Source organism: Panulirus ornatus, chromosome 1, assembly GCF_036320965.1.
Source record: "Panulirus ornatus isolate Po-2019 chromosome 1, ASM3632096v1, whole genome shotgun sequence".
In the NCBI taxonomy this organism is placed as follows: domain Eukaryota; kingdom Metazoa; phylum Arthropoda; class Malacostraca; order Decapoda; family Palinuridae; genus Panulirus; species Panulirus ornatus.
The window spans coordinates 45584860-45598561 of record NC_092224.1 but is presented as its reverse complement, the minus strand read 5'-3'; the positions used below and the strand labels follow the sequence as shown (position 1 = coordinate 45598561).

Genomic DNA, 13702 nt, shown 5'->3' with positions numbered 1-13702 from the left:
TGGGGTCTGGGTGGTGTTAGAGTAGTGTGGGCATTGGTTGATGTTAGAGGTGTGTGGGAGCTAAGTGGTGTTGGAGATGTTGGGAATAGGTGCTTTTAAAGGTGTTGTTAGAGGTGTGTGGGTGCTGATGGTGTTAGTGTGTGGAGTCTGGATGGTGTTAGAGTAGTGTAGGTGATAGGTGGTGGTAGCGGTGTAAGGTAGCTGGTTGGTGTTAGGGATGTGTAGGGGCTGGTTGGTGATAGAGGTCTGTGGTTGCTTGGTGATGTTAGAAGTGAGTGGCGGCTGGGTGGTGTTATATGTGTGTGGTGGCTAATTGGTAAGATGTGTGCAAGGATTGTTTGGTGTTAGAGGTGTGTGGGAGGGAGGTGGTGTTGATGTTGGGAATAGGTGCTTTTAAAGGTGCTGTTAGAGATGTGTGGGTGCTGGGTGTGTTAGTGTGTGGGGTCTGGGTGGTGTTAGAGTAGTGTAGGTGATAAGTGGTGGTAGCGGTGTGTGGTAGCTGGTTGGTGTTAGAAATGTGTTGGGGTTGGGTGATGATAGAGGTGTATGGTTGCTTGGTGGTGTTAGAGTTGAGTGGGGATTGGATGTTGTTATATGTGTGTGGTGGCTTATTGTTGTTCGGTGTGTGTGTGGGGGTTGTTTCATGTTAGAGGTTTGTCGGGGCTGGGTAGTGTTAGAAGTGTGTTGGGATGGGTGGTGTTTCAGGTGTCTTAGTGGTTGGGTGGCGTTAGAGGTGTGTGGGGTGCCGGGTGATGTTAGAGATGTTTGGGGGATGGATAAAGTTAGAGATGTGTAGGTGCCGGATGGTGTTAGATATGTGTGGAAGATGCGTGGAGTTAAAGGTGCATAGGTACTGTATGATGTTAGAAGTGTGTAGGGGCTGGGTTGTTTTAGAGGTTTGTGGAGGCTGGGTGGTGTTTGAGGAGTATGGGTGCTGGGTGGCGTTAATAGCTTGTTGGGGCTGGTTTGTGTTAGAGGTGTGTTGTGATTGGTAGGTGTTAGAGATGCGTTGGGGCTTGGTGGTGTTAGAAGTGTGTGGGGGCTGGGCGGTGTTAGAAATGTTGGGGACTGGGTAGTGTTGGAGGTATGTGGGGGCTGGATAATGTTAGAGGCGTGTTGGGGGCCAATGGTTTTAGAGGTTTATGAGAACCGGATGGTGTTAGAGGTGTGTGGGAGCTGGGTGGTGTTAGAAGTGTGAGGGGGCTTTGTGGTGTTTGAGGTGTGCAGAAGCTGCGTAATGTTGGAGGTTTGTGGTGTCCGGGTGGTGTTAGAAGTGTGTGGGGGCTGGGTAGTGTTTGAGGTGTGGAGGGGGGGGAGGGGGGGAGGGGGCTGGGTGATGTTAGAGGCGTTTTGGGATCGGGTAGTTGTCGATGCTTGTGAAAGCCGGGCGGTGTTAGAGGTGTGTTGGGGCTGAGCGGTGTTAGAGTTTATGGAGGCTGAGGGTTGTTAGAGGTGTATGAGGCTGGATATGTTAGAAGTATGTCCTGGCTGAGTCTTAGAGTTTTTTGGGGCTGTGTAGTGTTAGAGGTATGTGAGATGTGGGTTGTGTAACAGGTGATTGGTGTTAGAGGTTTTACGGTGATGGGTGGTGTTAGAGGTGTTTGGGGGCTGACTGTTGTTAGAGATGTATGGGAGCTGTGTGGTTTTGGAGGTGTGTTTGGCTAGGGCAGTGTTAGAAGTGTGTTGAGCTTGGATGGTGTTAGAGGAGTGTAGGAGATGGATGTTGTTAGAGGTGTGTAGGGTCCGGGTTGTGTTAGAGGTGTGTAGGACCTTGGTGGTGTTAGAGATGTGTGGTTGATGGATGGTGTTAGAGGATGTGTTGGCAGGGTGTTGTTAGAGGTGTGTGCTTGCTGGGTGGCGTTAGAGGTATTTTGGGGCTGGGTGCCGTTAGAGGTGTGGGGTCTGGTTAGTGTAAGAGGTCTATGGGGGCTGTGTGGTGTTAGAGGTTCGTGGAGGCTGGGTGGTGTTAGAGGTTCGTGGAGAATAGGTGGTGTTAGAGATGCATTGGGGCTGGATGGTGTTAGAGGTGTTTGGGGACTGGGTGATGTTAGAGGCGTGTTGAGGTCGATAGTTTTAGAGATTTGTGAGAACTGGATAGTGTTAGAGGATGTGTGGAGACTGGGTAGTGTTAGAAGTGTAAGGAGGCTTTGTGTTGTTTGAGATGTGCGGGCACTGCGTAATGGTAGAGGTGTGTGGTGGCTGGGTGGTGTTAGAAGTGTGTGGGGGCTGAGTAGTATTAGAGGAGTTTGGGGGCTGTGTGATGTTATAGGCGTGTTGGGGTCGGGTAGTTGTAGAGGCCTGTAAGAGCCGGTGGTGTTAGAGATGTGTTTGGGCTGAATGGTTTTAGGGTGTTTGGGGCTGGGGGTTGTTAGCAGTGTATGTGGTTGGATGTATTAGAAGTGTGTCGTGGCTGGATGTCAGAGGTATTTGGGGCTGTTTGGTGCTAGAAATATGTGCGATGTGGTTTGTGTAACAGGTGAGTGGGGGCTGGGTGGTGTCAGAGGTTTTCCGGTGATGGGTGGTGTTAGAGGTGTTTGGGGGCTGGGTGTTGTTAGAGACGTGTGGGGGATTTGTGGTTTTAGAAGTAGGTGTGGTTAGAGGGTGCTAGGAGTGTGTTGAGTCTGGATGGTGTCAGAGGAATGTAGGGGATGGATGTTGTTAGAGGTGTGTAGGGTCCGGTTTGTGTTAGAGGTGTGTAGGTGCTTGGTGGTGTTAAAGGTGTGTGGGGTCTGGGTGGTGCTAAAAATGTGTGGTTGATAGGTGGTGTTAGAGGATGTGGTGGCAGGATGTTAGAGGTGTGTGCTTGTTGGGTTGTGTTTGAGGTGTGTTAGGGCCGGGTTCTGTTAGAGGTGTGGGGTCTGGGTGGTTTAAGAGGTCTGTGGGGGCTATGTGGTGTTAGAGATTAGTGGAGGCTGGGTGGTGTTAGAAGCCTGTGGGGGCCGGGTAGTTTTAGAGGCGTGTCAGAGACGGGTGGTGTTATAAGTTTCTTAGAGTTGCAAAACGGATTATCGCCCTTAAGCAGAGTAACTCGAGTGATTGCGAACTTGAAGCCCTAGCTTCTATGATTGATTATCCAGCATATATCAACCAACAGCTGAGAGTCGGAAGTCGTTCAGCTCCGTTTGCTGGTTTAGTAGGACAACTACTTAAGGGCAATCCTAGGACTGAAGCACAGCGGGAACCTCCATCTCCTGACTGCAGTCCTCAGCTTCCTTCGGGCGGCCGTAGTGTGCGACCCATACCGGAGCGTCTACCCTTGTCAAGGGTTTTCGTTTCGTGACACCCTCTACGCAGAACCAATCCTCACGGACTAGCGTACCAGCCACTGTTGGTATGTCGGGTTCCAATAATAGCCATGGGGGAGCAGCCGAGGTCCGTTCTCGCACTTGCCCACATTGTGGGAAAACCATCGCCAGCTTTTGGGGCCGTAGGGTCCATGAAAGGCAGGCACACGCCAACTTATTTCACCTGGAGTTGGCGACACTACACGTTCTGCTTAAGGCTTGATGGACTGATGAGGAAGCAGAGTTCCTCGCTAGGGCTGAAGTGAAGATGGCAGCTGGTCCCTTACTTGTTGCTGGCTTAGGCCTGAACCAGCGGTTGCAGGCGATTGTTCCCTCTAGGACGGTCGAAGCGATCAAAGGCCTTCGACGGATAGCGTCGTATAAGACCAGGGTTCAGGAACTGGTCTTGGACATAAACCTCCACCAGGAAACCGGTGAAGGCGAGGTGTGTCAGATGGGAGGCGTGTCCCGGCAACTCCAGGAAGCAACACGCGGAGTGGCGTCCCGGAGGAAGCACCACGCGCAAGTAGGCGCGCGCATGCCAGCTCCAGTGGTGAAAGCCTCACAGGAGCTGAAGGGGGGCTGTCCTCGAAGGAGGGGAGCCTACCGCTTCTGGCATGGGGGCCGATCCCCCGGTTTTATCTGCCCCAGTCGCTCCGCGGGTTCCCCAATCACAATCTATTGCTTCCTTTGTTGCGGAGACTGCCACTTATCTTGACACACTAGGACCTGGCCCCACAATTCCATCGTTGGGCGAGGACATCCTAAATGTTGCCATGTACCACTTGCGTCAGGATGACAGCCTTGCCGCGATCAGGGTAGCCACAGAGCATGCCAGGCATCTGACTAGCTCCTGTGGCTTTTCCCAAGACGGCTGGAATCGTGGGAGAGATGAACCAAGACAGTCAACGAACTCTGGCAACGAACGCCGTAAGGAGGAGGCTCCCTTGCGTGGAAACCGGCTTAGACGGGAGCAATACCATAAAGTACAGAGGCATTATCGTCAGAATAAGTCTCTGGCCGCTGGACTGGTCCTAAAAGGCGACTAGGAGGTACCGCCAACTTCGGTCGGACCAGAAAGCCTCAACCCCTTTTGGGGGGAGTCTCTTCTTTCGCCCATCTGAGCCGGACGAACGTGCCATTACCGATTATGACTCAGAAAATGGACAACTAGCAGAGGTTGTCACCGTAGGTGAGGTAGCACACCACCTCAAAGCCACTAAGACATCTGCCCCTGGTCCTGACGAAATGTCGACTCGCTTGCTGAAGTCCATTCCTCCGAGGACTCTTTCCGAAATGTTTAACTTGTGGCTTGCCACGTCAACGTTGCCAGAACCATTCGAGGCAAATCGAACGGTGCTGATTCCTAAGGTACCTAACCCAATGGAACCCAAAGACTACAGGCCTATCATGATGTCTTGTGCCTTAGTCCGACTACTCCATAAAATCCTGAGCAGCCGCATCTCGAGCCTCGTCCAGATCGATGGAGCTCAAAAGGCATTCGTTCCTGTGGACGGATGCCTTGAGAACCTCACGATCTCGGACGCGATTATCGGTCGTGCGCGGGCACAAGCCCACTGTGTGCACCTGGCATTCCTCGACATGGCCAAAGCATTCGATAGTGTTAATCATAGCACTATCGAGCGGGCCATGTCGCGGAAGGGTATTCCTGCCCTCGTCAGGGAATATATCATGCCGACGTAAGACCGAGCCTTCACCCACATTGAAGGCAGCAGCGAGATGTCGGAGAAAATTGATCTGACTTGTGGGGCCAAACAGGGAGATCCGTTATCACCAATCCTTTTCAACCTTGTGATTGACGAGGGAATTGCAAGGGTTAAGGACTCCGGTGTAGGAATTGGGTTAGGAGACCTAAGATGTCAGCACTGGCATTTGCCAACGACTTGGTGCTGGTTGCGAAGACGCCGGCTGGCCTGCAACAGGCAATTAACATTATGGCAGAGACGCTTGCTGGGGGGGGGGGGGGGGGGGGGGGGGGGGGGGGGGGGGGGGGGGGGTGGACTTCAAGTAAATCCGGGAAAATGTCGTTCCTTCAGCATGGAGGTCGACGGCAAGCGCAAGACTTGGCACGTCAACAAAAGTAGGACGTTCCAAGTCTTGGGTAGCGCTATCGGCTCCATGAACGCTGAGGACGACTATAAGTACCTCATATTCTCGTCGGAGCGGGAAGAAGGCGTAAATCCTACGGTGCCCTGCTAGAAGAGAGGCTCCATAACATCACCAGAGCCCCTCTAAAACCTCAACAGCGGATTAGTTGATCGTGGAACATCTAGTGCCAAAGCTAATGCATTGCTTGGTGCTGGGTGAAGTCTGTAAGACTCAGCTAGCACGCATGGACAGACAGGTGCGAGTCGCGGTTCGCCGCTGGCTCCGTCTAGCCCATGATGTGCCCTGTGCTTACTTCCACTCGGCGGTAGGAGATGGTGGGCTTGGTATACTGGACTTGTCTCAACCGTCCGACTAAATAAACAAGCCAGGTTCGAGAAGTTACTCACCTCGACCGACCCCGGTGATTCAGGCGGCTATCCGGGAGCCTGCAGTGTTGAGCAAGCTGCAGCGCTGGACTGGACCGGCATGCATTGCTGGTCGGCAGGCGAGCAATAAACTCGAACGCCATCGCGTATGGAAGGCTAATCTGATCAGCATCGTTGATGGTGCGGGTCTCGCTCCATCTACTACCGTGCCTCAGGTTAGTGGATGGGTAAACAGTGGGAACCGCTTCCTGCCCGGGTCTGATTACGTGAAGGCCGTCCAACTGAGGATTGGCGCTTTACCGACCCCTGCCAGGGCTTCCAGAATCCGGCCCGAGATCAACGGCCTCAGTGACACCTGTCATAAGCCCGGTACGCTCGGGCTCATCGCTCAGATGTGCCCACGTACCCATGATGGGAGGGTAAAGAGGCACGACAACATTAGTGCCTATTTGGCCGGACGACTGAGACAGAGGGGGTAAGAAGTGTCCTGCGGGCCCCGCATTCCGATCGTGGAGTCCTTTTAGGAAGCCGGACATCGTGACTTCCAAAGGTACAGAGGCCTATATCATCGACACCCAGGTCTCTGGTGTCCATTTCGCAATTTCAGCTGTACACCAACATAAATTCAGCCATTACGGCACCCCGGAAGTCCTTCAGAACGTACGGGATTTCACTGAGAAAGGCACCGTGCATGTTACATCTGCCACACTAAATTGGCGTGGTGCATGGTGCCAAGAAAATGCGAGTGCTCTCAGAGGGTTTGGGCTTACTTACCGGGACCTAGAGGTGTGCTCAGTAAAAGCTCTAACCTGGACCCACTCCCTTCACAGGATGTGGTCCAAGAGCACAGGTTAGCAATCGGGCTTGCCTTGTTCATCTGGTGTCGGCCGTCCGGCTGGCAGAGGTGGCGCCCGCTTTGTGCGCTTGTGGCGGTCGGGATTAGGCTGTACTCCCGTGGCTTCAAGGGCAGGTACTAATTCCTGAGGACGGGTTGTCGTGGCGAGTGGTGGGCGCCTTGGCGGGGCTGCCTGCTGCTCCCGCGCGACAGGCCGCACTGGAAGGTAAGCGGTGCTGGAGGGACTCTGTGTGTCGGTCAGTAAGGTGAGGTATGTTTCAAACCATCGTCTAACTGCCGCCTCTCAACTTACTTCTATCTATGCTATCAGCAGTCTGATCTACTATCTTCCTCTTGTTGTGTCCGTACATTCCTTCCCTCAACTAACAACTTTCACTATCAACATGTAGTTAGGTCACCTACTGACATTCCCCTGTTGAATTAGAACAAAAGCAAAAAAAAAAATGCACAGAAGTAGGTTGTAGGTAGACTTTCCTGCACGTCGCACTAACAATTGGGAATCTCGTTATAGCCAATTGCGTGGTGTCAAAGGTGGCTCGGTGGTTATAGAGAGGTATGGCGGATGGGTGGTGTTAGAAATGTGTGGGGGCTGGGTAGTGTTGAAGGCGTTTGGGGGCTGGGTGGTGTTAGAGGTGTGTGGTGTCTGGGTGGAGTTAGGAACTTGTAGTGGGCCGGGTGTCGTTACAGGCGTGTGGGTGCCGGTAGTTTTTTAAGGCGTGTAGGGGCCAGGTAATTTTAGAGATGTGTGGGGGCTGGGTGATATTAGAGGTGTATGGGTTCATGATGGGTTAAAGAGTGTAGGGCTGAGGGTTCAAATGTTATTGGGTTTGTTTGAGGGGTTTGGGGATTTGCGTTAGAGATGTTGGGGTCCGGGTGGGGTTATCGGGTGTAGGTGGGGGGGGGGTTAATAATTGGGGTGTGGTGGGGTTAAAGTGGGTGTGGTTGGGGGATTTACAGAAAAGTGGGGCTAGGGGTTTGAGGGATGTGGGGCCTGGGTAGTGCTAAAGTTTGTGGGGGTTGGGTGGTTTTAGAGCTGTCGGGGGGTTTGGGGTTTAGGGTTTCTTTTCTGGGTTGAGAGGGGTGTTGGGGTGGGGGTGTCGTGGGAGTGTGGGGTGATTGTGTGTAAAGGTCTGTAGGGGCAAGGTGGGGTTAGATGTTTTTGTACGTGTATGGTTTAGAAGTGTGTGAAATATTTTGGTTTGAAGTTGTGGAGCCTGTATGGTGTTTGAGGTGGTGGGGGGTGGGTGGTGTTAGCGGGGTGTGGGGGGTGGGGGTGTTAGCGGGTTTGGGGCGGGTGGGGTTACGGGGGTGGGGGCGGGGTTAGGGGGTTTTTAGGGCGGGGGCGGGGAAACCGGGTGGTTTTCAAAAAGGTTTTGGGATTTTGGGGGGTTAGAGGGTTTTGGGGTTGATGGTTAGAGGTTTTTGGGGTGAGTTGTATGTGGGGTTTAAAATTTTGGGTTTTAGAGGGGTGTGGGGCTGGGTTAGTTAATGGTTTGGGGCTGGGTTTGGGGTTTTGTCGTGTGGGGACTGGGTGGTGAAGGTGTGTAGGCGGGGGAGTGGAGAGTTTGTGGATGCTGGGGGGTGTTAAAGGGGTTTTGGGGGCTTGTGGTGTTAGGTTGTGGGGGCTGGGTGGTGTTAGAAGCCTGGGGGGGCCGGGGTATTTTGAGGCGTGTCAGAGAGGGTGGTGTTATAAGTTTTTAGGTTGCAAAACGGATTTCCCCCTTAAGCAGAGTAATCGAGTGATTGCGAACTTGAAGCCCTAGCTTCTTTGATTGATTATCCAGCATTATCAACCAACAGCTGAGAGTGGAAAGTCGTTCAGCTCCGTTTGCTGGTTTAGTGGACAACTATTTAAGGGCAATCCTAGGATGAAGCAAGCGGGAACCTCCATTCCTGACTAAAGCCCTAGCTTCCTTCGGGCGGCCGTAGTGTGCGACCATACCAGGCTTTCTCCCCTTGTAAAGGGTTTTCGTTTCGTGCACCCTTACGCAGAACCAATCCTCAGGATAGCGTCCCAGCCACTGTTGGTATGTCGGGTTCAATAATAGCCATGGGGGAGCAGCCGGGTCCGTTCTCGCACTTGCCCACATTGTGGGAAAACCATCGCCAGCTTTTGGGGCCGTAGGGTCCAAAAAGGGCAGGCACACGCAACTTTTTCACCTGGAGTTGGCGACATACACGTTCTGTTTAAGGCTTGAGGAGTTGAGGAAGCAGATTTCCCTCGTAGGGTGAAGTGAAGAGGGCAGTGGCCCCTTATTGTTGCGGGTTAGGCCTGAACCAGCGGTTGCAGGCGATTGTTCCCTCTAGGACGGTCGAAGCGATCAAAGGCCTTCGACGGATAGCGTCGTATAAGACCAGGGTTCAGGAACTGGTCTTGGACTTCAAGTAAATCCGGGAAAATGTCGTTCCTTCAGCATGGAGGTCGACGGCAAGCGCAAGACTTGGCACGTCAACAAAAGTAGGACGTTCCAAGTCTTGGGTAGCGCTATCGGCTCCATGAACGCTGAGGACGACTATAAGTACCTCATATTCTCGTCGGAGCGGGAAGAAGGCGTAAATCCTACGGTGCCCTGCTAGAAGAGAGGCTCCATAACATCACCAGAGCCCCTCTAAAACCTCAACAGCGGATTAGTTGATCGTGGAACATCTAGTGCCAAAGCTAATGCATCGCTTGGTGCTGGGTGAAGTCTGTAAGACTCAGCTAGCACGCATGGACAGACAGGTGCGAGTCGCGGCTCGCCGCTGGCTCCGTCTAGCCCATGATGTGCCCTGTGCTTACTTCCACTCGGCGGTAGGAGATGGTGGGCTTGGTATACTGGACTTGTCTCAACCGTCCGACTAAATAAACAAGCCAGGTTCGAGAAGTTACTCACCTCGACCGACCCGGTGATTCAGGCGGCTATCCGGGAGCCTGCAGTGTTGAGCAAGCTGCAGCGCTGGACTGGACCGGCATGCATTGCTGGTCGGCAGGCGAGCAATAAACTCGAACGCCATCGCGTATGGAAGGCTAATCTGATCAGCATCGTTGATGGTGCGGGTCTCGCTCTATCTACTACCGTGCCTCAGGTTAGTGGATGGGTAAACAGTGGGAACCGCTTCCTGCCCGGGTCTGATTACGTGAAGGCCGTCCAACTGAGGATTGGCGCTTTACCGACCCCTGCCAGGGCTTCCAGAATCCGGCCCGAGATCAACGGCCTCAGTGACACCTGTCATAAGCCCGGTACGCTCGGGCTCATCGCTCAGATGTGCCCACGTACCCATGATGGGAGGGTAAAGAGGCACGACAACATTAGTGCCTATTTGGCCGGACGACTGAGACAGAGGGGGTAAGAAGTGTCCTGCGGGCCCCGCATTCCGATCGTGGAGTCCTTTTAGGAAGCCGGACATCGTGACTTCCAAAGGTACAGAGGCCTATATCATCGACACCCAGGTCTCTGGTGTCCATTTCGCAATTTCAGCTGTACACCAACATAAATTCAGCCATTACGGCACCCCGGAAGTCCTTCAGAACGTACGGGATTTCACTGAGAAAGGCACCGTGCATGTTACATCTGCCACACTAAATTGGCGTGGTGCATGGTGCCAAGAAAATGCGAGTGCTCTCAGAGGGTTTGGGCTTACTTACCGGGACCTAGAGGTGTGCTCAGTAAAAGCTCTAACCTGGACCCACTCCCTTCACAGGATGTGGTCCAAGAGCACAGGTTAGCAATCGGGCTTGCCTTGTTCATCTGGTGTCGGCCGTCCGGCTGGCAGAGGTGGCGCCCGCTTTGTGCGCTTGTGGCGGTCGGGATTAGGCTGTACTCCCGTGGCTTCAAGGGCAGGTACTAATTCCTGAGGACGGGTTGTCGTGGCGAGTGGTGGGCGCCTTGGCGGGGCTGCCTGCTGCTCCCGCGCGACAGGCCGCACTGGAAGGTAAGCGGTGCTGGAGGGACTCTATGTGTCGGTCAGTAAGGTGAGGTATGTTTCAAACCATCGTCTAACTGCCGCCTCTCAACTTACTTCTATCTATGCTATCAGCAGTCTGATCTACTATCTTCCTCTTGTTGTGTCCATACATTCCTTCCCTCAACTAACAACTTTCACTATCAACATGTAGTTAGGTCACCTACTGACATTCCCCTGTTGAATTAGAACAAAAGCAAAAAAAAAATGCACAGAAGTAGGTTGTAGGTAGACTTTCCTGCACGTCGCACTAACAATTGGGAATCTCGTTATAGCCAATTGCGTGGTGTCAAAGGTGGCTCGGTGGTTATAGAGAGGTATGGCGGATGGGTGGTGTTAGAAATGTGTGGGGGCTGGGTAGTGTTGAAGGCGTTTGGGGGCTGGGTGGTGTTAGAGGTGTGTGGTGTCTGGGTGGAGTTAGGAACTTGTAGTGGGCCGGGTGTCGTTACAGGCGTGTGGGTGCCGGTAGTTTTTTAAGGCGTGTAGGGGCCAGGTAATTTTAGAGATGTGTGGGGGCTGGGTGATATTAGAGGTGTATGGGTTCATGATGGTGTTAAAGATGTGTAGGGCTGAGTGGTTCAAGATGTGTATGTAGGGTGGGTTGTGTTAGAGGTGTGTTGGGGATGGATGCTGTTAGAGATGTATGGGGTCCGGGTGGTGTTATCGGTGTGTAGGTGGTGGGTGGTGTTGAATATATATGGGGTGTGGTGGTGTTAGAAGTGTGTGTGTGTTGGGTGATGTTACAGAATGTGGTGGCTAGGTGGTATTAGAGGTATGTGGGGCCTGGGTAGTGCTAAAGTTGTGTGGGTGTTGGGTGGTTTTAGAGCTGTCTGGGAGCTCTGGGGTGTTAGAGGTTTCTGTTGGCTGGGTGGTGCTAGAGGTGTGTTGGCGACTGGTGGTGTCAGTGGTATGTGTGGGCTGATTGTGTGTAAGAGGTCTGTAGGCGCAAGGTGGTGTTAGATGTTTGTGTACGCTGTATGGTGTTAGAAGTGTGTGAAGTATCTTTGGTGTTAGAAGTGTGTGGAGCCTGTATGGTGTTTGAGGTGTGTGGGGGCTGGGTGGTGTTAGCGGCGTGTGGGGGCTGGGTGGTGTTAGCGGCTTGTGGGGGCAGGGTGGTGTTAGCGGCGTGTGGGCGCCGGTTAGTTTTAGAGGCGTGCGAGAGCCGGGTGGTGTCAAAGGTTTGTGAGGATTGGGTGGCGTTAGAGGCGTATGGTGGCTCGATGGCTCTAGAGGTCTTTTGGGGCTGAGTAATGTTATAGTTGTATAGAAACTGGGTGGTTTTAGAGGTGTGTGGGGCTGGGTTATGTTAGAGGTGTGTTGGGGCTGGGTGGTGTTAGATCTGTGTGGGGACTGGGTGGTGTTAGAGGTGTGTGAGGCGGGTAGTGTGAGAGTTGTGTGGATGCTGGGTGGTGTTAAAGGTGTTTGGGGGCTTGATGGTGTTAGAGGTTTGTGGTAGGTGGGTGGTGTCAGAAGCCTGTGAGTCCAGTGTAGTGTTAGAGGTGTGTGAGGTGTAGTTGGTGTAAAGTTAGAGGTGGGTGGGTCTAGTTTGAGTTGGAAGTGTGTGGGCGCTGGTTGGTGTCAAAAGCTTATGGTGGAGCCGTGTATCGTTAGAGGCGTGTGGGCTCCGGGTAGGTTTAGAGGAGTATTGGGGCTGGGTGATGTTAGAGGTGTGTGGGGCCTGGGTGGTGTTAGATGTGTAGGGGCTGGGTGGTGTTAGAGGTGTGTAGATGATTGGCGGTGTTAAAGGTGTGGTGCGCCGGGTGGTGTGAGAAGTGTGTGAGGGCTGGGTGGTGTTAGGGGCCTGTGGTGGGCAGTGTGTCGTTAGAGTCGTGTGGATGCCGGATAGTTTATTGAGGCGCACGTGGTCTAGGTGGTATTAGAAGGTTGTTGGGACTGGGTGGTGTTAGAAGTGTGTGGGGGCTGGATGGTTTTAAAGGTTTACGGGGCATGGGTGGTGTTAAAGGTGCGTGGGTGCTGGGCGGTGTTAGAGATAGGGGAGCTGGGTAAAATCTGAAGTGTGTGGGGCTGAGTAGAGTTTGAGATTTGTGTAGGGCCGGGTCGTTAGATGCGTGGGGGGCCAGTTAGATTTAGAGGCGTAAGGGGTCTGGGTGATATTACAGGTTTGTGGGGGCTGGATGGTGTTATAGGCATGTGGTGGGCCCGGTGGTGTTAGATGCGTGTATGTGCCGGGTACTTTTATTGAGACGTATGGGAACGGGCACTTTTAGAGGCTTATGGGGGCTGGTTGATGTTAGAGGTGTGTGGATTCTCTGTGGTGTTAGAGGCGTGTGGGACCGGGTAGTGTTAGAGGTGCATTTGGACCGTGTGTTATTAGAGGTGTGTTGGGCGCTGGGTGGGGATGAAGGTATTTGGGGGATGGGTGTTGTTAGAGATGTATGGAGTCCAGGTGGTGTTAAAGGTGTGTGGGTGCTGAGTGGTGTTAGATGTGTGTAAGTGATGGTTGGTGGTAGTGATGTTTAGTAGCTGAGTGGTGTTAAAGGTGTTCAGGGGTTAGGTGGTGTCAGAGCTGTGTGGGGCGTGGGTAGTGTTAGAGGCATGTAAGTGATGGGTGTTGGTAGCGGTGTGTGGTAGCTGGCTGGTGTTAGAGGTGTTGGGGGACTGAGTGGTGTTACATGAGTGGTGGTAGCGGTGTGTGGTAGCTGGGGTGTGTTAGAGGTGTGTAGGGGCTAGGTGGTGTTAGAGGTGTGTGTGTGTGTGTGTGTGTGTGTGTGTGTGTGTGTGGCCTGGACGGTGTTAGAGGCGTGTAGGTGATGGTGGTGGGAGTGGTGTGTTGTAGCTGGGTTTTGTCAGACGTGTGTGGGGGCTGGTTGGTGCTACAGGTGTGAGTGCTGGGTAGTATCAGACGTGTGTGGGGGCTGGGTGGTGTTAAAGGTATACGGAGACTGGGTGGTGGTTGACGTAAATGTGTGCTGGGGAGTGTTAGAGGTGTTTGGGGGCCGGGATAAAGTTGGAAGTGTGTGGGTGCCGGGTGGTGTTAGAGGTGTGTAGACAGTCTGTATGAAGTTAGAGGTGTCTGGGTGCTGGGTAGTGTTACATGTGTCAGGAGGCTGGAGATGTTAGAGGTGTGTGTAGGCTGGGCGGTCTTAGAGGTGTGTTGATGCCAA

General features: G+C 53.2%; 1 protein-coding gene across 1 annotated transcript in view; it reads left to right on the top strand.

Annotated features, from left to right (window-relative positions):
• The first annotated feature begins 9050 nt into the window (after positions 1–9050).
• The window catches only part of LOC139745669 (uncharacterized), a 95289-nt gene continuing 90637 nt past the window's right edge, over positions 9051–13702 (top strand). Inside the window, exon 1 of the mRNA XM_071656456.1 lies at positions 9051–9188. Within this exon, the coding sequence (XP_071512557.1) occupies positions 9051–9188 (138 nt within the window). The remainder of the gene's footprint in view (positions 9189–13702) is intronic.